At 42.3% G+C, this 24861-nt stretch overlaps 1 protein-coding gene across 9 annotated transcripts in view; it reads right to left on the minus strand.

Annotated features, from left to right (window-relative positions):
* Positions 1 to 24861, minus strand: part of NEUROD6 (neuronal differentiation 6) — a 61455-nt gene that overhangs the window by 18678 nt on the left and 17916 nt on the right. For 6 of the 9 annotated variants that reach the window (XM_080383355.1, XM_080383351.1, XM_080383350.1 and 3 more), the window contains one exon: positions 1 to 16944. This exon is cut by the window's left edge and continues 18678 nt beyond it. In XM_080383355.1, coding sequence (XP_080239481.1) covers positions 15910 to 16923 — 1014 coding nt within the window. In that variant the 5' untranslated portion in view covers positions 16924 to 16944 and the 3' untranslated portion in view covers positions 1 to 15909. Of the gene's footprint in view, positions 18012 to 18372; positions 24860 to 24861 lie in introns of those variants that run through there. The other 3 variants (XM_080383356.1, XM_080383354.1, XM_080383357.1) reach the window with 2 other exon arrangements.

Below are 24861 nucleotides of genomic sequence, written 5' to 3' on the forward strand. Positions count from 1 at the left end.
TTCTGTGGTTTTGGTTTTTCTCATTTCTGTGGCGCACGAGACAAACACCTGCCATTAAGTTAAATCCCAAATCTTCAGAGCATTTCAGCAAAAAAGAGCATAAAAATTGCATGTACAAATGGATGGATTATATATAGAAATTAAACCTTTTAAATGATTTATGACAACTTAAGCTTTTGAACAATTACATGCAGAGTATTTTTAAAATGCATAACAAAGTGAAAACTTCAGGCTTATCAAAACCCATTCATGGAGATGGCACAACCAGCAGGATTTAATGTGGAAAAGGTTATTTCTTCTATTCACAGCCAAGTCTATATGATGCAGTACTACTTCCAATAAAATCTTATTTTTAGCGTGTTTAAGTGGTGCAGCTTAGAGTGGGTGAAATTTTTTATTTTCCCAAAATACAGTCTCTTCTGTCTTTCAGAAACTGAGAAGCTACCTAGTGTTTCAAAAGGCAAATAATGTCTTGTCTGACTTCTTGACAACTGCGTGCCACGCTGGAAGAATAAGAGATGCTCATTATTTTCCTAAAGCACAGGAATTGGCTGTACAGTGTAGGCTGATGAAACTTCAACAGCTGTCTTCTAAGAAGCAGGGTTTTTTTCACAATAGACTATCAAGGGACATGTGAATAGTACACCAGACTAACTCTTAAACAACAGGCATTCTTACAAATGATCAAACTCAGCTATGAGCTCCTAAGAATAACCTCCTTTGGATGGCAGGGATGGGACGTCGCTCTTCGCGTACTGCAAATGCTAAAGCCATACATAAACCGTTTTGCTGGATGAATGCTCTGTTTATATGGCTTATAATATTTGCCGACAAAATCCATCTGAAACACTAATATCTTTAATACTGTGAGGATCAGCCCTTTGGACAATATGGTAAATCTCCTTGTATGAGCATCCTTAACAGCACTGCTTTCCAAATGATATAGACTTATTGTTTCAATCAGACTAATAAATAATTCACATTTCTAAATGGTTTCTACACAGGGTGATGGAGCGTTGTGGTAAGGTAGGAAACATCCAGCTAGAGCCTAAAATGTCTTCAGACATAATCCTAAAATAATCCTGTTTTCAAATGGTAAAAGTTTGTGCCTCCTGCTCAGGCAGCACATCATCAGCATCCAGATCAGGAGTTATGCCAAACTAGCTGTAATCTAATATGGAAATGAGATGTTGGCCTTGATATTGTGTCATTCTTCTGAATGGGATCACCTGCACCCATATCTCCTAGGAGGAAATTTCAAACAGAGTTAGCTCCTTAAACCTTCTAATTAAAATGAGAAATCCCCAGGCTTCCATGACTCAGCCTCAGAAAAAGATTATTAGGAATTTAATAGGGAAAATATCGCATCTCAGACCATCTGTGACCCAGTGCTCTGTGAGAATTTAAAGAAAACTGGAGGGAGGAGGTGCACGCTCCAAAGCACACTCTAGGAGTACTTTGTTGGAGCTGCAATAAATCAACATAGTTAGAGTACAGCCTTTTTCAGATTTAATTACTGTTACATAATTATTAGCAAAGCAGTCTCCTCTGAAACTGTAAAACTCATTACATCAAAAATCCCCAAGCTCCTGATGGAATTTATGAACTAGTTACTTTCTTCCTAGCTCTGGGAAAATGCAATAGGATGCATTTGGTTTTGTCTCCAGCAATTTTTTAGTGTGCTGAGCTAGTCTATTCTTCCTAGTTTTGGGGAACGTTCCCTATTTGCCATTTTTTTTATTATAAAGCATGTTTGTTTTCATTTGTTTGCTTTTCTGCTCCTGGCATGTAATCTAGGTATAAGCACTTGGGGACAGATACCCTTTCCCCCTTGCTGAAAGAGATTCGCATCTCATTTCCTTCATCACTCTAGTAGCTGCTGATTGAGCTAAAGTACAGATTCCCTCACGGAGATGCCAAAGAACAAAATTTTCATTGTCTTTTCCCAGAGGTTTTCCTGTGAATACACAGCTTTAAAACCTGCCAATGATCTGAACAAATTGCCACCAGGGAAGGCCATTTGGAGTCTATACCAAGCAAGCCTGAGGCCAGCCCTTCCCTGACCATTGCTGCCCAGTTTGAGACTGTTGACAGCTGCCTCTCGGCTCTCCTGTAGGCTAGCAGAGAGGCTGCACAACACCCTAGTAGACAGACTGACCCTAAAATCCGTGGCATCACCTCAGAGAACTGAGGGAACAAGTGAAGAATGGTAATGGCAATGGATCCTTTAAGGTCCCGTTATTTCACAGCTGGTGGGGCTGGGCTGAGCAAGCCGCAAGGTCTCAGCCCAGCCAGGTGAAAACAACTAGAGCAATCCTCCCTTTTCCTAATTCTTCTCTTAGCCAGGAAATTGCCCTTCTTAGCAGACCCTGTGCTAGCACAGCACAGCTATCAGCCCGGGAGGTATCCTGAAGCCAAGCCTGACTTTACCTGCTGGCAAGCTCAAGAGTCACAAGTCTAGGGAAAGCGTAGTACTATGTTTAGGGGCAACTCACAGATAATCAATGCTTTTGTGCTACAGCACGAAGTTAAAATCATATTTACCTGCTGGAATTGCGATGATAATAATCATTGTCAAAAAGGGGAAGACTAGGCTGCTTTTTCTTGAGCTGTTTTGGTAAGTTTCTGGCATCAGAGGGTGACTGCTCTCCCTGCATTTGCCCCCTCCAAAACATGACTTTGTGGTTGTATAAATTGGCTTGCTCTTCCATGCAAAATTTCAAATCCTGTCACGGCAATTTCATAGATGCCCAAAATTTCTTGGATCAGTCCAATTTTGTTTACAGGTAAACATAATAGTGAGGTAATACTTGACTCAAGGTTTAAACTAATGACTTAGAAAACTTGAGATACTGAGCCACGCTGGGTCAGGAACATAGGGATATTCACTTTGGCTCTGCATTAATACAATTTAGTTATCTTCACAGATATTTCTCTTGATAGATGTTACAGGTTGCAAAATCACAAGAAACCGATGCAGGGTAATAAAATGTAACTTAAGTTTGTGTAACATTTTAATGTGATCTGAATCCTAAAATGTTTAATAGAGTTAAATGATACATTTATAATACCCCCAAATAGAGATAAAGCAGCAAGCAAGACTGAATAGGGGCCCACTTTCCATAAAGAGGGATATGGCTCAAGGATCAGGATGTGCATTTCACACCACACCAGCTGAAGTGAAGTTTCCTGCACTACATTTCTGGTAGACAATAGATGAACAGATGGTTTAGAGAGGAAAAGAGAAGGATAGAGACAGTTTGGAACTGGATTTTTTAAATGAAGGAGTCGTCAGCAGAGTTTAATGAAAATAGTGTTATATGGTTGATTTAAAAAAAAAAAATTCTTTTTTTCTTTTCTCCCCTAGGAAAAAGCAGTTGCTTGAAGCATTCTGGTGAAGTAGGTCTTGAGGAGATCATAAGGAGAAGAAATTACAAGAGCTAAGGTAAGGGGAATAAATAGCTTAATCCTTGTTGTTGGGCTGAAGAAGAAAAACCTTGTATATGAAAGAGAAGGTAAAGACAGGACATGAAGATAATCTGGTACTGTCCATGGAGTTTATCTGAACTGGAGAGATTCTAGGACAGGGAGAGAAGAAATAAAAGCATCCTTGAGGATTCTTTCCTTATCTGAACAAATCTTCTGAAGCATCTTACTGGAAAATTTTATCGAGCTTGTTTTCTTGGATACATCCTTACTTTGTGAGAGATGGGCTCAGAGTGTTTATTGGCATGGAGGCGGAGAACAGGATTTGGGCAGTTCTGTGGGCCACTGGATAAAGCATCAGACTGAGGTCTCAGATACTCGAGCAAGTTACCAGAGCTTAATGAGCTCTTGCATAGCAGCCGAGCTGTTGCAAATGTAGGTTAGCACACGCTAATTTAAAGTATTTTCACTGGGGCTCAACTGATGCACGGCAGCAGTTAAGGCAAGGTAGCTCAGTCATAGGTCTGAAATCTGGTTTAAGGAATCTGGGCTCAGCTCAGGAGGTGGGTCACCAGGCTTCTGCTTGTTTTGTGACTTCTGGAGGCAATGATTTAATCTTGTTTTTTCTCACACGTATAGCAGTAGTAACGGTGCAACTTACCATGGCAAAGTGCTTTGGGAGAGAGGAGAAAGGGGAAAAGAAAGGTGGGGGTGGGGGGGATGCTGTAAGAGCAGAGTGTTTCTATTTGTTGCTGGGTATAAGTGTGGAGTATGTTGAACTCTGGCTGAGTTTAATGCAAAGTTTTCATGTTTGTCTTCATTAATATCTGAGTAAATCCAATGTGTTTAAAGAGGTTTTGCTGGTATAAACGAGGGCAGAATCTTGCCATAGGGAGCCAGCCTTCTGTTGGTGAGCACACATAACCTCAGCTGAGACTTATCACAGTTCCTGGGAAGTGCTGAGGGAAGAGCAGAACGATCATGAAATGTGCTTTTTGCTTACCACTTACTCCCTTTGGGTGTTTTGAAAAGTATCGGGTGCCCCTATCCTCCCAGGAAAAGTGCACAAGCGTCCGTCTTTTTTAAACATGCTATGGTTTTAAACCATTTAATATTGAGAGGTTTGGTTTCTCCCTTGTTTGAAATGAGGGTGTTCCCCTGTGGAAGGATTTTGATTTTTAGCCTGTCTTTGTCTGGTGATCATAACATGTGGCACTCCAGCTATTCTGCTTAGAACTAAAAAAACCACCCAGCGTTTCCTTTAATACTACCAATAAAATTTGTGCTATTTTTTCCATAAAGTGGTACTCTAAACATCGTGCCAGTTCTCCAAGTGACAGATTCCTTTAGAGGCGAAAGAAAAGCACCAGTATTTACCGATTGCCATTAGTATTTCCAAACAATTTAAGAAGCACAAAGTCCTGAAATATTTATGTGTGCACATAGGTTACAGTACTCTGCTATCATTTATTGAGCAGAACAACAAAATACATGTATCGGAGTTATGATTGCCGTGATAATTACTTGAGGGAACCACTCCATAATGAAAATTAAAAATAAAACCATAGTGTAGTGTACAGCAATTAAATAGTTGTGGAATTATTTATTCTACAGTCATGAAGGTGCTTAGTATTCCAAAATATTTGGTCCAGAAAATCAATGTCTAGCTGCAAAAATGGTCACTGCATTCTTACAATAACACCTTTAGAAGTTGCAGAGGACAATGCTGCCGGCGTGCTCACAGACAGCTCCCTGTCTCACCCCTCTTGTTACAAAAGACTCTCAGACAATAAACTTGCAAACTGCTACGAAAATCATCTGATACCGCTCCTGTGTGCCTTTACGGTGGATGATAACTGGGAACAGCGGAGCAAAAATCAAAGATCTTGGTTTGAGGTCCTGCCTCACAAGCACAGGCAGCCTCTGCCTAGTTATTCATCAGACTAAAGATTTTCAGCAGAGCTGTGCTAACCCCCTCAGCTACCGCTTCTGGGCTGGCAGTAGCAGCTGTCTCTTACCATTATGCCCCGAGGAAGCAATGGCATTTGCCAGCAACTCCCTTTGTGTCTAACTCATTTCCTACATTCTCTTCTTTCATTTGCATAGTCAACTGGTCCTTACGCCTCAAGAAAATCAGGAGAGCATCTGAGGAATAAGTTGTTAGAAATGGAGTTTTTAAACATCACACCAGGAGGTGCATGCACAGACCTCATTATATTCCCAACAGGTCTGCCAGCTCACGAGAACATAACACACCAGAGAGAGACTTGCTGTACTAACAGTTGACAGTACTAAAATAAAGAAGGCAGCTCCCCCGCTCCCTCCCATCTCTGGAATCATTGTGTAAATGCAGTGAAATATTTCTGTGAGCCCACTTTCCATCATGGTGCCTTTCTGGTGGACAGCACTTCTTGATGTCAGGAGTACGAGAGAGAGTAGGACTTAAGTTATAATAGGCTGCCTGCTTCTATTGTTCTTCCCTCCATCTGTCTCCCTTCTTTCACAGTAATTTAGCCTGGGGTTCTCCCAAAAGCAGCAGTTTGAAATCAGTCAAAACAACCTGAAATCCTAGAAGAGGTTAGATCAGAGACTTGTTTCGCTGAACCTCCTCAGAATCAGGGCTTCAGCATTGTTGGTGCTTTGATCTCTGAAGGTTTTTCCCATCTGTGGTTAGCTGGGCTGCAATGGTATGCTGATGCCTTTGCTGCCCAGGAAAGATCTGGGAAAGATGTTTTCCAGGTGAGGGACTGTGTTGACATCAACTGCTCTGAACAACCAACAGCTAATGATGCCTCAAAGGTACCTCTGAAAAATAACATTCATCAACACCGTCCCCTTCTCATTCTTTTTGGCTAGCCCCGAGGGTATTTGGTAAGCCTGACATCCTAGTTCTGGGCAGTGTTCATGTCTTTGTTAGGTGTTTTCAGGCTGTTACTTGATATACTGTGGTCTCCGGATGTGAAAGGCTCCTTTTTCTTTTCTTCCCCAGCCCCATCCCCCCTTGTTCTGAGTTTGGATATGACTGGGGCTGTGCCTGAAGTGGTTTCCCAGCTATAAGTGGAACCCAAGCACAGCTGAAACAATCCAGCTGCGGACTTACCACACAAGCAGCAAGGGTTCAATCGCAAGTGCTACTGATGATAGAAAGATAATTCTTTGCCTATGATTTTGGCCTTATTTGCTGCTGACCTGGTGCTGACCACAATGCTGCAGCTGATGCTAGTTGCGTGTTTGAAGCAACAGAGACAGAAGGCTGGGAATCTCTGACAATTTTATCAGTAAAGCTGGTCAGAAAACGCCTGGCAAAGCAAAAGTGCTTTGAACTGTCTTGTTTCAGTTATGAAAGAGACTTCATTCATTCAGTGGGTTTTTTGGAGGAGGGGGAAGAGGGACAGAATGAGTATTGCTGTGACCTGTGTGGGCTTGCAGCCTAGTGACTAGAGCTGTGGCGTGGGATGCCAAGTGTTGGTGGCCTGCTTTTATTTGGAAAGGGTTCGGTTTATCGCTCTTGCTTTTGGTCAAGCTATCAATCAGTCAAACTTAAATCTAGGGGCATAAATCTGCTTTAATCACTCTTCAGTGGGCTTTGTTAGGCAGCGATGAGCCTGATGTTGCTGGAGGTTGGTGTGGTCTTAGTGCTTGAAGAGCCAACTGACCGAGCACTGTCGCTCATTCAGACATGACAAAATTCTGCAACAAGCCTACTGAAAATTAAATGTATGTGCAGCATACTGCCTTTACCTAGATGATGTGTTCAAACTTATCACAGTGTATGCACAACTCTGGGTACGTGATGCAAGAACTCAGCAGTACTCCAGTAACAGCAACCTCTATGTCACTGTCAAAATGTAGGCTCTTTGGCTGTTTTTAAGCTTTGTAGTCGATGCTGATGTTGCATCGTGCTATGTTTTGCTCCTTTTGGCTCCAAAAGAGGTATTGGATGCTCAGTGTTTTTAAAAATGTGTCTTTGTGGTCAGGAGGCTGAACTGGTAATAGCAGCCTGGCTATGGATGCCTTTCTTGTAAACACTGGTCATATCTGTGGTTCTATGAATGCATGTAGATACTCCTCAGTCTTATGTAGGGTACAATAATCCCAGGTGGTGTTAGTGGGTTTGAACCTGTTTGGGCTGTTGTGCCTATGTAGGAACCATCTAGAACAGCTTTTCTGCCAGGAAGTACAAGCTGACTTCACATGCCTACAGACCATTCGGCAAATGAGCCTCTGTAGTGACCAGGGAACCTGAAATTGAAGCCATATGGAAGCTTACTGTGCATATTAAATTGCATGCAGCAGTGTTAACAGCATTTTGATTTGTGGCTGCAAGTAATAAATGAATTATATTAATTTTGTAGCTGCAAGCTAATTTCTCCAGAATTACTTTTTAATAACCAGCATCATGTTCACTGGTAAGATTTAAATACATTTAGGAACAAATCTGAGGGTTTTTTTTCTTTAAAAAAGTTAGTGCTAGATTATCATTTGAGACAGAGTTTATTTAATAATTCTCTAAATGTTTCAAAGTAAAATGTCACATAGCAATTGAGTGACCTGGAGACCAAGTTACTGATACATGATGTAGGAGCTGGGGTAAAACACAGGTGAAATGGGTAAACTGTGCAAAGACTCTGTGTTGCTTACTGCTACCTCTGCACATACCGGCCTGCAGGAGAGAAGGGACAGGTATAACACTGACCTAGGATACCTGAGCACAGAAGTTATCCCTCTTCCTGTGCAGTCCTTCCTTGCCAATAACTTACCCTGTTTTGCAGGAGGAGTTGCTTCCCAGACATCTCATCAGTGACTGTAAGAAGTCAAAGGGTGATGACGAGTATATGCTTGCAGTCTGGGCTTGCTAGAAATGTGTGTGGTCCTCTATAAAATATCTTCTTTTATGCCTCGGTCCATTCATAACATATTTAATATATTAGTACTAGTGCTGTCGGTGCTGTTTTTGTCTGGAACGGTGCTGAATTTGAAGGTAGGGCACGTCTCAACACATGGATAGGAAAAAGAGTATAGGGTATATGACCACAGCAGCGGTGAGATATTGTGCTCAGGCAGCTTGTACTGTTAGTCTTTCATGAAGGCCACTAGGCACAGCTTAAATGAACCACTGAAGAGCTTTTCCATAAGGCTGTGCCTGTGGTAGAGGCCATTACTCATGGCAGAGTCACCATCTTACAGAACGCGCTGACATCTGTGTGAGTACCTGAGGGTATGGGGAACCCGTGATTAAGTAAGATGTGGATGTATTGTACAGCAACATATCTCCTCTAGGGCATCTTTTGCAGGCTCAGCTGTTGTGAAGTGCCTGTTAATCCAGCATGAAGGCTGAAGTAACTGTTATGGGGTAGATGACCTGCTGTGCAAAGCAACTGCGTCATTCAAAATGGGGATAGAGTTGTCGCTGGGACACGCTTGCTGTCCAGACAGAGCACGCCGGCACCCCAGCTCAGTTTAACGTACCTGTCTCTGAGGACGTAATTATCTGAATTTGCAACCACAAAGTTGCTTTTTCCCTGCAGAAGCCGAGCACCCCCCTACCTGTGTTTCCACCGCGTGTTGTGGTGCACCCTGCACTGGATGGGTCCACCCACACGGGAAGCTGTGGCCACACTTCTGGTGGCATTTATTTGCATCCTGTGTCACTTATGAAGTTGGGGGTCTGTTTCTGTGGTCACAGTATTTGTCAATCTGACTTTTAGGTTTCGTTATCTTAAGGCTCTCCTAAAAAGAGAATGAGATGAGGCACAGGGTTATCCTTTTGTCTAGTCTCCTGTTATTTTGTTGAGTAAGAGTGTATAAAGAGTAAGAATATATGAAATTCAGAAGTTGAGGCAACATGGTGGTTATGACTAATTTGAATCCATGGGCTGAAAGTCTGGGTAGCTGAACACCTGGGAGCTGGTGGCTTGCCACACTGACTGGCTATTCACTCACTGTCTTGCCATACTTCTAAACGTTGTGCCCTTTTGGCATCAAAATTAGTATAACTACGTGCATTCAGTCAAATAATTGCCATGCTTTCTGCTGGGGACCTGCAAAATCTGCATCCCAGTGGGTATAGGCATGCCTCTGTACGTACACTGATGGGTGTGAAGTGAACCAAAATGGCTAGGAGATCTATTGCGGGGAATGTATTTACTTTTCTAAAGTAATGCCTGTTACCAAGACAAAGATGCTGAGCACAAGAACAGCTCTCTGTAAATCCAGTGGGAAAGGGCTTTGCATCGTGACTGACATGAACTCTCCCTCAGAATTTGGGGATGGAATCTCAATTGCTTAATTATTAAAATTAGCAAGAGTCCTGCTCCTGCTGTTCTCTGTGTCTGGACAATGCTTTTCTTTCCCACATGCGCTTCTCCTGGTGCGGGGCAAATATCCACTAGTATTCATGTGGGCTTCCCCCTGGATCTTGAGGAAGATCCCATCATAGTTTCTTTGTTTGCAAGCTGTCTGCACAACAGAAATGGCATTTCGGTTGCATCTAAACATTATGCATCTGCTCATGTGGCTGTAAATAAATAACGTAGTGGATAAGGCTACGTTTAGCTTCCCATGTGATTTAGAATCCAATCTGGTATCTGCTGAACTCCCATGGAATAAGAGCAGACCCAAGCCCTCACGTTCCTGCTTTCAACAGTACCAAATTTATGTTATAATCTCTGATTTAGCCTGAATTCTCTGTCCGTACAAGGACCTCCAATTCAGTTGATTATTCTCATTTTCATTTGCAAACAGAATGTCCAAGCACTTCAGAATTTATAACCTTTTACATGTGGGTATACTTATAGACAGGAAATTTCATCAGTCTCAGAAATACTATTTCACATATTAAACAACTCCAATACAAAAATAATAAAAAAAAAAAGCTAAGAAAAAAACCCAAACCTGTTTAGTAATGCTCTAGAGAAATGCAAAAAAACCCCTCTCAGAATATCAGAAAGTACAATGTTCATTAGGCTGGGCTGGGGATACACTGAATATCCTTAAGAAATGGTAAATCATAAAGGTTGCCTTTCTGTTCCAATTTCTTTTTTTTTTTCTTTCTTTTTTTTTTTTTTACTTACTGAAGTAGTTCAGCATTTCAGCTACAGCTAGATCTGGCTTGTTTCTGTAAGGTATATTTTACATACATGGTGTCCTAGAATTCACTAGTGCAAGTAACACAGTTATAAGGATAAATATGGAAGTCTAAGGAGCTAGTGACATAGGAAAACAGTCTAGAGAAAACAATGTTTTGGGAGAAAAGGGGGAGGCAACCTCTTTACAACTCTGTAACAACCTTTGTGGGTGATGCCAATGCAAACTCAGTTGCAAGTCAAAGGGATGCCACACTGCAGGCATTGCAAAAAAAAGAAACTTTTTTATTTCTTTTCCCCAGAGCTCGTTTGCCTGTGGATTTGGCTTTCCTTTCCTTTTTCCTAGCTCATTCTTGCACATCTTCTGGTGTAAGGTGGGAGGCTCTGCAGGAAAATAGGCCATCCGTTTGGCAAAATGTGAGATGACTTGCTCAGGTCTGATGGTGCAACGGAGAGGGCTTGGGAGTGCAATTCTGCACGGCAGCCCCGTGTACGGTAGTTAGATTTGTATCAGTGAGACACGACAGGTCTGCCCTTGAGATTCTGCAGTGGCACGGTGCCAGCTGTTCGCCACGCTGATCTGTGTCTCTCCAGAGCAAAATCACAACCTGCTGCCATGGTTCAGCTCTGGGTCAGACCCACAGCCACATTGTTGAGGGTTGATTGTTGTTGGGGTTTTTTGTTTGAATTTTTTATTTGTTTGTTCTTGCTTTTTATTTAATGGCTGAAATTTTGTGAGGGGAGCTGACTTCATGACGATTCAGCCCAAAGCAGTACCATCTCTGCCACTTGTACATCAAAAGCTCTTAGGATTTTCGTAGCGGGGTTAAACCTGCTTTGACCTGGAGGATGGACCATAAAACCATAGACTTGACTTAAGCTGGGTTCACAACCTGAAAAACAAAACTGTGCAGCTACTTTTTAATTTAGACAAGTATCCTTTGCTTTTGTAAGAAAAGATTCTGCCATGTGTTTCACTGGGATTTCATTCATCTTTATTGATGGCATTTCACTTAATTTGCTGCCATTTGAGAGCCCTACAGGCAAAGGGGAGAAGAGAAAAGTAGGGCTAAAGATGGGAGAGGGAATTGCTAGTATAGAAAAAACCTGCCGTCACGTTTGTGCCTGTGCAGTCTCTATACATTTTAAAAATCTTTGTGCAGATAGCTATGAAGTGAAAGAACGCAGACAGTCCCAAAGGGAGCACACCCAGGATCTGTCGTCCTCAAACCAGCATATTCCTCCTGTAATGCAGAGGAGCTTTGAGATCTCCTCCGAGCTCTGGCAAAGCAGTGGTTACCCCTCCCTCTCTCCTTATAGTCACACTGGGATTTGGTAGGACTGCAGGGCTGGAGCCACTGGGTTTAAATGTTACTCCTGACAAGGTGGGGTTTTTTGAGACTGCGTTCAGAGATAGAGCCTAGTGCTACCCAGTCCATCCTGCTTGGTGATTAACAGTGAGCCCAGTGCTGCAGAGGAAAGGGTGCAAACCTTGCGGTACGCTGTCATGCCTCCCACCCTTTTTTTTCCAATTCAAGCACATCCCTGTCTTTGACAGGGCTGGCTAAAATCCTGGAACACGATGTTTAGTTTCTTTTCCAACATTTTCATTAGTAAAACAAATATATTTTTTTTCCCTCACCCTGTTCTGACATCTTTGGTCATCTTTTTTTATGCCCTTATGTGGGAAACAGGATACTAGGTCAGATGGATGTTTAATCTGAACCTGTACAGCCATTCTTAAATAATCAGTGTATTTTGATACCATAAAAACATATAGTGCTTTTCAAAAAATCACATCAAATGTTAGCCTGGGAAATAATAAATAGCAAAGAGTTCCACCATGTAACAAAACCACATGTGAAATAGCTTTTGTTCCGCCAGCTTTGGAGTTGCCACCTCTAAAATTGACAGAAGGCTTTATTACTTTTGTGCTAGAGGACAGGGTAGAATAGAAACTTCTCACCTAATTTTTCTGGAGCAGTTGCTATTTTACATATTTTTATCCTTGAGGAAGTGAAGGCAGTTAAGAGGAGAACAAGGCAGGCAGAAATGAGCAGCTTTGTTTTGCTGTGTGAATGGGGTTGAAAGGAGACAAACCTTAGAAAGCAGAGACTATGGGTAAAATAAAAAATTGCTGGCTTTTATTCCTGTGAGTTTAAAGCACCAGAACTTTCTCGACACTCAGATTTATTCCCTAAAATAAGACAACTTCAAAGGCTTTTATAAATCACGTCAGAGCTTGGAGCACCTTATGTTCTGTGACTGGCCGGTGAAGGAGCACAGAAATGTTTGTCATGTGCGTGAAAGAGAAGGTATGTGAGAGAGCCTGCTCTCAAGGGAATCCCCCTACCTCCATATCTCTAAATAATCCATTCCTTCCTAGACAGGGAATGTCAGGGTTGGTTTTTTTTATACTCTCTCAATATTTTTCTGTTACTTGCTCCATTATTTATTCTAGACTGGCTTTCCAATTTGCAATGCCCTGAGCAAGTGTGGTGCCCGCCTTGAGCTACCAGAGGGGGAATCTGGCTGCGAATTGCCTCCCCATCTGTCATGGAGTGAGGGAGAAAGATCCGAACTGGCAGGGATATTTCCACACACACACCACCCCCCCTTTCCCTTTGCTTCTGCTGCCAAAAGGGGAAAGTGGAACTGGCCCATGAGTTATTGAGTTAATATAGAACCACAGAGCTGGAGACCCCCAGATTGCAGAGCCTGAACTCTCAATGCCCCTCGGGTGCCCACTGAATGCATCGCGGCAGGCGTTTCCTTCCCTCGGTGCAGGACTTCACAGCTGCCTCCTCGCTTTGCTCCCAACTTAGGCAAACACCCCCTTACCCAGCGCAGCCACGCTGCTCCCGGGTGCTCAGCGGACTCGCAGCCTCCTGAAGGAAGCTCCTCACACAAAACTTGGTTAAATAAGTTTCCTGCCGCCTCTCACTGGGAGGGCAGCTGACTCCCCTCCAAAGGACGCCACGTTTCTGTGCCCACTCGCCCATATAGTTCCCTGTGATATATTAGTTTACCTCAGTGTCTCCTCATGCAAATCCGTGCCCAGGACTGCACGCTTTCTTCTCTTGACTGGCTTCTTCCCCCTTCTTTTCTCCTCTTTCACCTTTCCCTGCTTTGCTGAATATCAGCGAATTCTGAGTAACAGCAAAAGCAATCTATTTTACCCTATTCTCTTTCCCCAAAGCCCTTCTACACTGGGGACAAAACACCTGGGGATGGTTTTGAGCTGACTGGCATCACCACCGCCTTTCATCCAAGGCGAAAGCCGCCGCCTGCACCTTCTGCAGTTCCTGACCCTGATGAAAAGTGGGATCATCCTGAGGCAAACCCCCTGAACCATGACTCAAGCCTCTTCTTCCAAAAAGCTCTGTTTTGGGCCTGATATTTGTGTTTAGGAGGATGTTAGTTAAGCAAAACCCCATGTGCGTCCCCCTCCCTCTGCAAGCTCAAAAGCATTTAGACCCTGATCCGAACTTTGGGACTTGTTACCCCTCTCCAGCAGTTGGGATAGCCTGGTCTTATTTAGAAGAGATGAATGTCAGGCTGCTGTTGTCCTCAAGGAGCTGCAATGCTTGATGGGGCAGACTGTTTACAACAAGTCCTGCTTGTGATATTGGGCAAATTATCAGAAAAAATTGGCCCAGCCCATCTTCGTCAAGCTGCGTACTCACGTGAGTGTCTGAGATTGATGTGTCGTTAATAAACTGTGACCCAGGCTGTGATTCAGCTAGGGGCCTCTAACTTGCAGGTCCAATTTGCACTTTTTATATAGTTTTTTTAAAAAAAAATAATTCCCTGCTCATTCATAAAATAGCATTTTGGTACTGCAGGTAAATGCCTGGCATGTAGCTGCTCTTTATCCCCCACCATCAAGAGGTCTCTCTCACTCACAGGTGTAAAGGCTGTTGGCTTTTAGCTCAACTGTTCATTTGTTTTTTCACTCATGTCGCTTACTGAGAAATAGCTCTGAGCAGCTGCAAAATGACTGAGGCTCAACAGAGCTTGATCCTGTTAAGCTCCAAGGGGCTGACCTGATGCGGGTTGCAGAAACTTCTGTGGTTTACTGGTGCTCTTTATTAGCCACGACTAAGTTTAGCAATGTTGGGGGAGTACTCCTCTCTGCAGTTTTTGTCCTTCCTGGGCGCCTGCACCCCTGCACGAGCCAGAGCTGGAGGGGCAGCCAGCGGCCCCCTGCGCCTGCTCAGGGCCCTTTGCCATGTGAAATTTGGCATTTTGTTGAGATGTAAAGTTACCTTCTTTCCTCTAACCTGTGCCTTGTTTAGCGCACAGCTGTTTCTGTGATATTTTGGGTCTGCTTTTGCTGTGTCACTAATAGATCCTTCTGAAAATAGCGCAAGGTTCACCCTGATAATTCATGATTTCCATCCCCAGGCTCAAGCACTGCGAGGGTGTGAGGAAGAAAGCTGTGTAGGTAAGACCAAAGGCAGCTGTATACTGTGAAATAATAAGTAGCAGGCAAAATACAGTATCACAGCTAATCGATGTATTTTAAAAGTGGAAACATCTATGTTTAATTGCATTTAAAGTACGTAGTGAGAAACCACAGTTATACATTGTTATAACAAACCTTTACATCTGAAGTCAGAATAATACAAAAAAAGTGCTGATTATATATGGTCAAAATAACTGAGGCAAAATTTCAACAACATCTTCTAAAATATTAGCATGTGGCCTCTGCCAGCAACACTCTAAAGGTCAAGCTGAATAATGTCAGTGACAATCACTGGTTTTCCTTAGCTTTCCCAAAAACAACCACCCAAAAAACTGGTTTGATTTTTGTTTGCCTTTTTTTTTTTTTTTTTTTTTGCATAGCTTTCAATATTGCTGCACTCTCACCTCTGCATATTGCAAGCCCATCTCGGTTCTGAGATAATTTCTTTAAAGTTCTGAATATTTTTAATCCAGTTCTCCTCAAATACATAATATATATTTTCTACCAATTATAAATACATCATTTTTATTAATCTGATTTCAATAACATGCATTTGTATAATTACTGTACAATCAAAATAGACATTGACTTTACACAGTGTGTATGCTTTTATTTCAGCGATATTGTTCAGACACACTGCTCAACAAATCAAGCAAAGAGGGAAATAAAAAGAAAAAAAGGAGGAGGGGGTAATAACCTCTGGGAGGAAACAGAATCTCACAGTGTTTACAGACAAAAAAACGAAAGGAAAAATACTTATCAGAAAAAGGGTTTATTAATACATAGAAAATCCCCACAATAGTTGAAACACACTTTAGGAACTAGTAAACACGTTAAATAGAGTTGTGCCAATTACGCAGTGCCCAAGCATCTGCTTGCTCTTAATTAGATGGGGAGGTGAATGACCACTGTTTATTTTCATTTTCCTCATTAATTATGAAAAACTGCATTTAATTCATCTTGCATGGTGAGAGACTGGCTGCGCAGATGTAAGTCGTAAGGGAAGTGGCTCTCTGTAGGCAACCTGAACATAGAGCTCTGCCCAAGGGGACCCCTGGGTGGCACTGCACAGTAATGCATGCCATAATTGTAATTTTTGCCATAGTCCAAGCTTTCTTCTTGCTTCAGGGAAAATATCCCATTATAGTTAATTGGGGGAGGACTTAAGGGACCTTCAAACTGTGGGCTGGCGCACTCTGGGGAAGTGCTTTCATAGAAGGACTCGTAAGCACTGCAGTAATTGTAAGGTTTCATGGACTTGGAGTTGTCTAGAGTCCCATGCCCCGGGGGGGTGCCGAGCTCGGGGCTGTGGTAAGGGGGGTAGAAGGTGGAGTAGGGCGAGCGGGTGTGATGGGCACCTTCACCCGCCTGGCCCATCAGGAAACTTCTGGCATTCAGCTGCAGGCATCCCGCCACCAAGTTTGTAGTTGGCTGGGACAGACCCTTGCACAAGTTTTGGACGAAGGTGAGCAGGTCGGGTCTCTTGCCAATTCGCAGGATTTCAGAAAGAGCCCAAATGTAGTTCTTAGCTAGTCTTAAAGTTTCTATTTTGGACAGTTTTTGTGTTTTAGAATAACAAGGGACCACTTTTCTTAAATTGTCCAGGGCGTCGTTAAGGCCGTGCATCCTGTTCCTCTCTCTAGCGTTGGCTTCTTGTCGCCTGAATTTGATCCTTTCCATCCTGATCTTGCTCGTCTTTTTTTTCCGAAGGCCCCTTCGCCTGGGCAAGCCATTCTCATCCTCTTCTTCTCTCTCTTCCTCCTCCTCCTCTTTTTCTGTGTCTTCTCCAGGGGATCTTTTAATATTCTTTCCTCGGAGCACTATCTGCTTCGAAAAGCTCTCTGGGTTCTTCATTTGCTTTTGGTCATCACTTTCTCTGGAAAACTTTCTACACATCTGGGATTCTGGCATTACAACAGACTCATCAAACGGTAGTGTTAACATGGTTCTATAATCTTAAGTTACCTGAAAGAATGCCAGCACAATATTTAAATATTTCCATTTTTTAAAGTTTGCCGACTTACACACACATCCTCACACACCTTTTGTGCGTCTGCGTGAACACACTGTGTATATGAGTACGTGTGTATATATAAATGCACAATTACATTTTTTGCACAAAATGCCAGTTGCGAATGCTCACTTTTTAAAAAATAAGAGCCATCCAGAATTTTAAAATCACTCAAAACATTCAGGATCTTGCAACTGAAACCCCACATTTCCCACAGATAAGTATAGGGTAGATCAATATCTAAAATGTACAATTATCTCCCGGCTCATTTATCTTATTTTTAAACAAGCCCTTCAAACCCTTGCCACCGTGGAATTCAAAGAAATGCAAAACATGATAAAGCAATACAGAAATTTCATTAATCCAAATTCCCCTGGGTAAAAAAATGAGGAGAGCGAGAGCAGCCTTAAAATTGAAAAGTGCCATATCTCTACTAACTGATGGTTAAATATTTTAAAATCACTTTTTGACTTACATTTCAAAGTTTTGGGTTTTTCCCTCCATGTTTCTTCCCTTATGAATCAAAATATTAAACTCTAGCAAGTTAGAGTGGGCGAGAACAAAAATTAATGGAACGTTTCCCCCCCCCCCCATCACTCAGCTAATAACAGAATTAAAAATGAAGAAATTTTATTTCTAATGATCTGTATGAAAATCACATATTACTTATTTCATATTAAGACAAAAATCAGAATGATTTAACCCTAAACGTATTCAGATTAGTTAGGAAATAAAATCCCCCTACCTTTATTTTTCTCCTTTTTCCCAGAAAAAAATTCTAATTGATAATATCTGCTTAGTTAGAATCAACTTATTTGCTTTTTCTCTTTTTTCTTTCCTCCTTTTTTTTTTTTTTTTCCTCACCCCCATCAATTGTTGGGGGGGAGGAGGTGAAAAATTCCCTGCACGCTATAGCAGTGTTTATGTTCTGCAAGGCTCAGATGTCTCCCTCCAGCTCGTAGCTGACAGGAGCGGTCTGTAGATTCTGACTGCAATCCTGCACGTGTGCTCAGAATCCAGCCTGGAATGGAAAAATAATTCCCTTTTCCCAATTATTTTGCTTTTGTTTGCAGTTTGGGAGCAGCAAAAGCTTGGATCCCCCAATCCTCAAAGAGACAAGCAAAACGAAGGCAGGGACTTTTTTTAATAGAACAAAACTAAACAAAACCCCCAGTCAAAGACTAACTCTATCAGTATTGTCTACACACTTGCAATATTACATAACACCAATGAAAGTATGCAATTGCATCAGAAGAATAAAATGTTAGGAGGAGTTATTAGACAGTAAATAGCATACATAAAATACAAGACAATGATACTGTATCTTTAAACACTTGCATGCACACCCAGCACCAACTGAAATATATCTTTATTTGTATTACCTTATCTTTTTATTTCATTCAACAATCAGTTTTCATTTTTTGCCTTCCAAATCTTTTCAGTCTGAATGTCGCATCGTCTCCTGGAGTCTAGATCTGTGTATATCTGCACTATCTCATTGATCTCTAAAAAGTGACATTGATGCCAACTGCCAGAGCTGGTACCCATGCCATCTGCTAGTGACGTCACGGGGCAGAGAAAACCACGTGAGCCTTTCTCCTGGGACCTTCATTCTGCACTGATCATCTGGCATCCCTGTAAGTGGGTACCAGCATTCATGTATCAACACAGAAGGTTAGACTGATAGAAAAAAAAAAAAAAAAAAAAAGAAAAAAAAAAAATCTGCACCAGCATTTCACATACAGTAGGTGCATTTCCACTGGAGCTGCTTCTTTTTAGCAGTCTAGCTGCACGGATAGATGTGCCAACATTTGGTGCTATCCCTGCCTACAGGTACGGCTGCCCTGTGGTTGTTAATACGGTATTGTTTATACTAAAAGTGCTGTCTTGTATTGATCTGAGTCCCTCTGGTGCGCCTGGTACCCAGGAAAAAAAAATAAAATAAAAGCAAGGAAGGGAAGGCAGGAATGGGGAAGTAATGCCGTGCTCTAACACATAGCACAGTCACAAAAAGTAGTTTTCGTGTGAAGCTGCTGGGGGCTATTTTTGGGGTTCGGGGTTGTTTTTTTCTGAGTGCAGCGTGTTGCCCCAGAGCACAGGATAACAGGAGCAAACCTTCTGCCGGCTGTAAGAAATCCTCCCCTTGCATCCCTGGGTGGTTTTTGACCTTCCCGAAAGAAGAGAGGCATAAAGAGCCATTTGTGGGAAACTGGACGTACAAAGTACAAACGATGCCTTTTTCCGGCAGTGTGTGGCAGGGCTCGTGGGTCCCCGTTTTGCCCCGCTGCTGTGCTCTGTGACTGGGGGGCACCTGCTCCTGGCAGGGCAAGACGCTTGCTGGTGTAACTGGGGGGGGCTCGCAGGGTTTGCCCCCTTGCCAAATTTTGTCTGCCTGCCTGGCCTTTTTGCAAACGCTTCCCCGAAATGTCTTTAAAAACTGAGTTCCTTCCTTTGGAAGCACGCTCTTCCTCCTCCTAAAAATCTCCCCCTGCTCTTCCATTTGCCTCCCTGGCTGCTGCTTTCTCCTTGGTGCCCTTGTTTCTCCTGTCAGCTGCCTCTCCTGTACTCCCTGCTCTTCCTCCCTTAACCCTTTTGTCTCTTTCGACAGGCAAGAAACTGTTAAATGAAGCTGACAAAGCCTCTCAGCTCAGCCTTGCCATGGAGCTTATGGCAAACTCCACCTTGGTGTGTTTGGGGCTTGTGTTTGTTTTTTTTATTTAAGGAGTGGCATGTCACATATAAGCGATATCAAGAGAGTTACAGGGGGAACGATGTGTCATCTTAGAAGCATTTTTTTTTTTAAAGTTTGCTTTCATTATAACCGCGTATCACCGCTTTTTAGTGACTAAGTAATCTCTATTTTAAAAAAAGTGAGCGACTGAGTATGCTTTTAGTATTAAAATAATCCCTGGAAGAGCTGCTATTGTTTATGGGTCCGTGTCAGTGTTTCCATTATAAATCCTGTTTTTGAAGGGTTTATAACTCATCTGCTTTAATTCACGTTGGGCCCAAGCTTGGCATTAATGTTCCCAGCCCCGATCCAATTATTTTGTTTTCACAAAGTTTCATTTAAATCTGTTTGGGCATTTTTTTATTAGAGAGGGGAACAAAAAATAAGGCAGCAGCAGAACAACGTGTGTGTGTGGAAAGCGTGTTATGTACACGTACGTGCTCATGATTTTAGAGCTTTTCAGTAAAAAAAAAAAGAAAAAAGAAAAAAAGACCTCACCCCAAACTCTGCATTTTTTTTTACAAAAGTGAGACACTGGGTTGTTCATTCTTCACAGAGCTCAGGTCTCTTTTTTTATTTTATTTTATTTTTTAGGCAAATGTATTTGAAGCGACAAAGGTGTTAAAACTTAAGTGGCAACTGTTCAAAAGGGGCAAGAGCTGTACTATTCCTAACATTCATTTCATTTTATCCCAAATACTACAATGTGTGTAACAGAGAAGAGGGTAGAATCCCGTTATTCTCAATAGGAATTTATGTATTAAGATTTATATTGTGGAAGGTCCTAAGGGTTGTCAACCTTTTCAAGGATTTTGCATATTCAGAGTATTATACAATGCACGATAATCTAAATATGCAAAGTCCTGAGAAACCAAACCCTGTTTCAATGCATACTAAAAATACTACGAGAAATTGAAGGAAAGGTCGACATTGTAGTGGCTTTGTGTTACGGGAAGGACCATCAAAATTTCCAGTTATATCACCCAGGCTCCAAAATACACTTTTATAAAAATATTTTCTCTGTCCTTTTTTATTGCTGAAGTAGGTAGGGTTTTTTTTTAACTACTCAAATATTATTCTGAAATCCATTTTTGAGTGGCTTTTATACTGCTACTAAAAACAAAATAAATGAATTAGTTTGTGTTGAAGGATTCCCTCTGTAGTTGTATCATTACATTTTTGCAGATTCTTAATCCATCATTTGACCTTTTTAATATTTTCAAATAAATAGTGGAGAAACAAAATAGCTGAGATATCAAGGTTTAAAAAGCCTCTACTGTGCATGCATAATAACTTTTCATAAGGATTTTACTACGCATTTTGTATTATGGATCCATGATATGCAAATGTGTACTGCTGTTAATATGCATTCACAGCATACCCCATAACTGCTGCTTTGCTGTCTACTGTGAATGCATGTTAAGAATAATACACAAAACACAGTTAAATGCACTCTATAGAATGGTTGCACAGCACCAAATATGTTACTGAACACATACCACAATTTTTTTTTTCCTGTGCCCAGGCTGTATAGTCTTGAATTATAAGTGACTCTATTTCAAATGTGATATTGTAATAATACATTTAACACAGTCAAACATTAATAGATTCGCTGAAATAGTACTGAGTTCAAAGGACTGCAGAATCTCCATGGTGCATCAGGGGGACTGACCCAAACTATGCCGCAATCAATGGGAGTCCTTCCAGTAACTTCAATATGCTATCACCGGAACCCCGGGGAATGTCTCTACTCCTTTCTTTTTTATTTATTTTTTTTTCCTTCTTTTTTTTTTTTTTTTTTCCATCATCTCCTCCCAACTGGCCCATATCTCCTAGTTTCACTGAAACAGGAGAATCGCATCAGAATTACAGAACTCTAATGTTTGCTCAGGAACAGTTCGGTGTGTGGTACTCTGGGTCTTGCACTGGTTGCAATGGGACCTTGTGGGCAGCAAGGGACTCTTCAGAAGGGAGAGTTAGCTAAATCCTTTTTTGTTTGCTCATCTTTCCAATGTAGACATTGAATGTCACAGTAACTCTGCTCCTCATGAGTGTAAAGTCGCGGTGACAATCCTGCAGTGCCAAACTCCCTCTTCCTTGCTCACAACCTGGCCATGAGTTTACCGTCCTGCCCCAGCACCTGTATGCACAGCCCAGGCACTTGGGCAGGACTAGAAACACCCGCTCCGACCCTGCCATGGGCAGGCTTCAGCATTTGATGCCTGTGCCAGAACCTGGCTGCATGCCTGCAGCAGGGTTGGACCCTCCATTGCCATCGGCAGGGACCCCTGTTGCCCTGGGAGTGAGACTGGGGGATGTGTGTGTAGTGCATCCGAACCTGCAAAGCCAGACCACGAGGGGCAAGTACGTGGGTGACAGTATGAAAAACTGTGGCCCCTATCTCCAGTGTCCTGTTGAGTTCAGAGGTCAGGAGGAGGTAGGAATACCTCTTTGAGGGTTTTGTGTGGGTTTTTAAAAAATAATTTTGTTTGGGTTTTTTGTTGGTTGTTTTTGTTTTGTTTTGGGGTTTTTTTGTGGTTTTGTTTTTTTTTTTTTTTAAATGAAAGTAGGGTAATAGAGGTGGTGTCATAGGCAGGGACTCTGGTCTGCCAGCCCCAGTGAGTGTCAGACTGGTCAGGACTGGGACCCTCTGATGAAAACAGGACTCTGTCCCTACCCTGTAGAAGCAGCTGCTGGAGGAGGAACCAGAGCGATTTGCGATGTACATGTTGCATGCCAGCTGCCTATCCTATGTGCAGCTAGCATGCTGTGGGACTGAAATGATGTGCGTCCCTGTCCGGGGGCCCTTTTCTGCCTCTCTGCATCCCCAGCACGCTGCCAAAGACTACAGCCGGTTTTGTGAGGAAACTCACTGTTCCCATCAAGTTGGCTAAGCCGTCTCCCACCAGTGCTAAGATGATGTTCAGGGATATGTCCTTCTCCCAGAAGAGATTAAAGAAAACACTAATGGGGACCCTCAGCTTCAGAGAAATAACCTACATTAGCTCAAGAGGATTTGGTTCAGTCTGAAAATGTGATTTTAACCCATCTGCTAATGTCACAAAATATTATAAATGTGCTTTGCACTATCTAAGCCCCCTGTAATGAAGATGTACATCTTGTTCTAATCGGACATCCTTGGTTTTATGTCTTGAATAGGCTGATAGGGACAAATATGAAAGAGCTGTGAAGGGGTAATTTACTCTATTTTAGTGGGAGTCGCTTGAGTAAAACATGAATTTAGAATCTGAAAATGGTCTCTGATACTAATTGCTTATGGTTAACCAAAAATTAGTTTGTGACCAGAAATTGCTCTAAAATTTCTGAAAGACACAACTAGAATGGGTCTGATTTAGATATTACATACATTTGGCATAATCCTATTAATTTTGAGCTGCTCCTGGCTTATTCTAATGTAAATGAATTGAGAGAGGGTGGGACCAAAAAATCTTAAAATGGAAAAAAAAAAAAATTGAATTAAAAAAATGTGTTCCGCCTAGAACAGTAATGGTACAGTATAGCCTGAAATTTTTATTTCCAGATTGAAAGGTGATATGTACCTTGCAGCAATATGGGATCGAATGTACTTCTTCCCAGGGGAAAATGCTCTAGTCAGACCAGTCACGTAGCTGTGTTGCTTCTTGAAAATGCAGGGGGTTAAGATCATTCCTATTGCTTTGTGGTGTGAAGCAACCCTATGCTACATCTGAGAAACTGTTCTTAATTTTTTCATCCATACTTGGTGACTGTGGTTATTGCACTCTCTGCTACCCTGCCTTGAGGATGTCCTGCGATCTGTAAGTTTGGCAGCCTTGAGAGGCTGCAGCAGGGACACTTGGCTGTAGCGCACACCCTGATGCTGCCGATCGGCATCTACTCTTTAATGGCAATCTCTGTCAAACAGCTAGTTAGTGATGCTGTTTTTCTCCTCTCTTTCTTCTGCCGGTGCCTACAGTGATTCACAAGCACGCTTCCTCCGTGTTTCCATTTTGAGAATGTCTCTTTCCCCCTGAAAGTGTGTTTTTTGGGATGGACCTTGCAGCCAGTCCCTTCTAGAAGAGGTAGCATGGGTGTGCATGACCCCAGAAGCACCCTGCACTGCTTCCCCTTCCCCAAGCAGACCCCAGGGCTGTGGTGCGTGCCTTTTCTTCCATAAAGCTGGGGCACTCCCGTGCAAAATCTTGGAGGATGATAGGCTGCTTTCCTCCCTGAAAATTTCCCCAGCAAGAGGCGCCTGATGGGATATTCTCCTTGGATCACCTGTGTGGATGTTCCCGATACTTTTCCTCCCTTCCCACAGCCTTCTCGCTGTGAGAGGGTTACCTGGTATGCCAGGAGGGACAACGTGCAGAGCCCTAAGCAGCAAGGTGGCACTGGGGCAAAGCCCCTCTGGGAAGTGGTGGGAGCTCTGGGTGCCACCACCAACTCAGGAGAGCAGAACAGCCTTAGAAAAAGCATGTGCTGAGATGAGCAGTTTACTCAGGACTACACAGCATGCCCTAAATTAAACGTGAGATGCAAGGAAACAGAGAAGTTGAATTAACACTGACTTGACGGAAGTGCAAAATAAACCCGAAGGGTAACACCAACTTCTAGTGGACAGTTCCCTCCCAGGAAAAATACAGGATGTTTTTTAAGGGGAACTTTGAAAAAGATCCTTGCAAAGTTTATGAGAAACTCTGACATTTCCATTATTTGCAGCAGACCTTTGAAACTCAGCAGGGAGAAAGCCCGCAGGCTAAAGAAATGACTTTTCTTTACCCCCATGAAATTTTATCTAGGTTCAGGTGAGCTGTAAGCTCCTAACTAAGAATAATCAGTTCCTTTCTCTGGCGTGCACTCCTCAGGCAAATTTTAGCAGCATGCTGAAATAATACCTGAACACCTTAGGAAAAAAAAAAACCAACCCAAAACAAAGACCTTAAAAATAACAATTCTTCTAAACCCATTTTGAAAGCACATTATTAAAGATGAGAAGTTGAGTGGCTGACAGGAGGAAATGCCACAGCTACAGTTGCCTATGAAACCTCTGTTCTCTCTCTTTATGTACAAGTATGCAGGTAGTTTCTTAACAGCACAGCTCAGCTGAAATGACTGTTTTTATGAAATAATATTAAGTGTGGGGCAGGATGACTCAGAC

This window comes from Falco punctatus (assembly GCF_963210335.1).
Source record: "Falco punctatus genome assembly, chromosome: 4".
NCBI lineage: Eukaryota > Metazoa > Chordata > Aves > Falconiformes > Falconidae > Falco > Falco punctatus.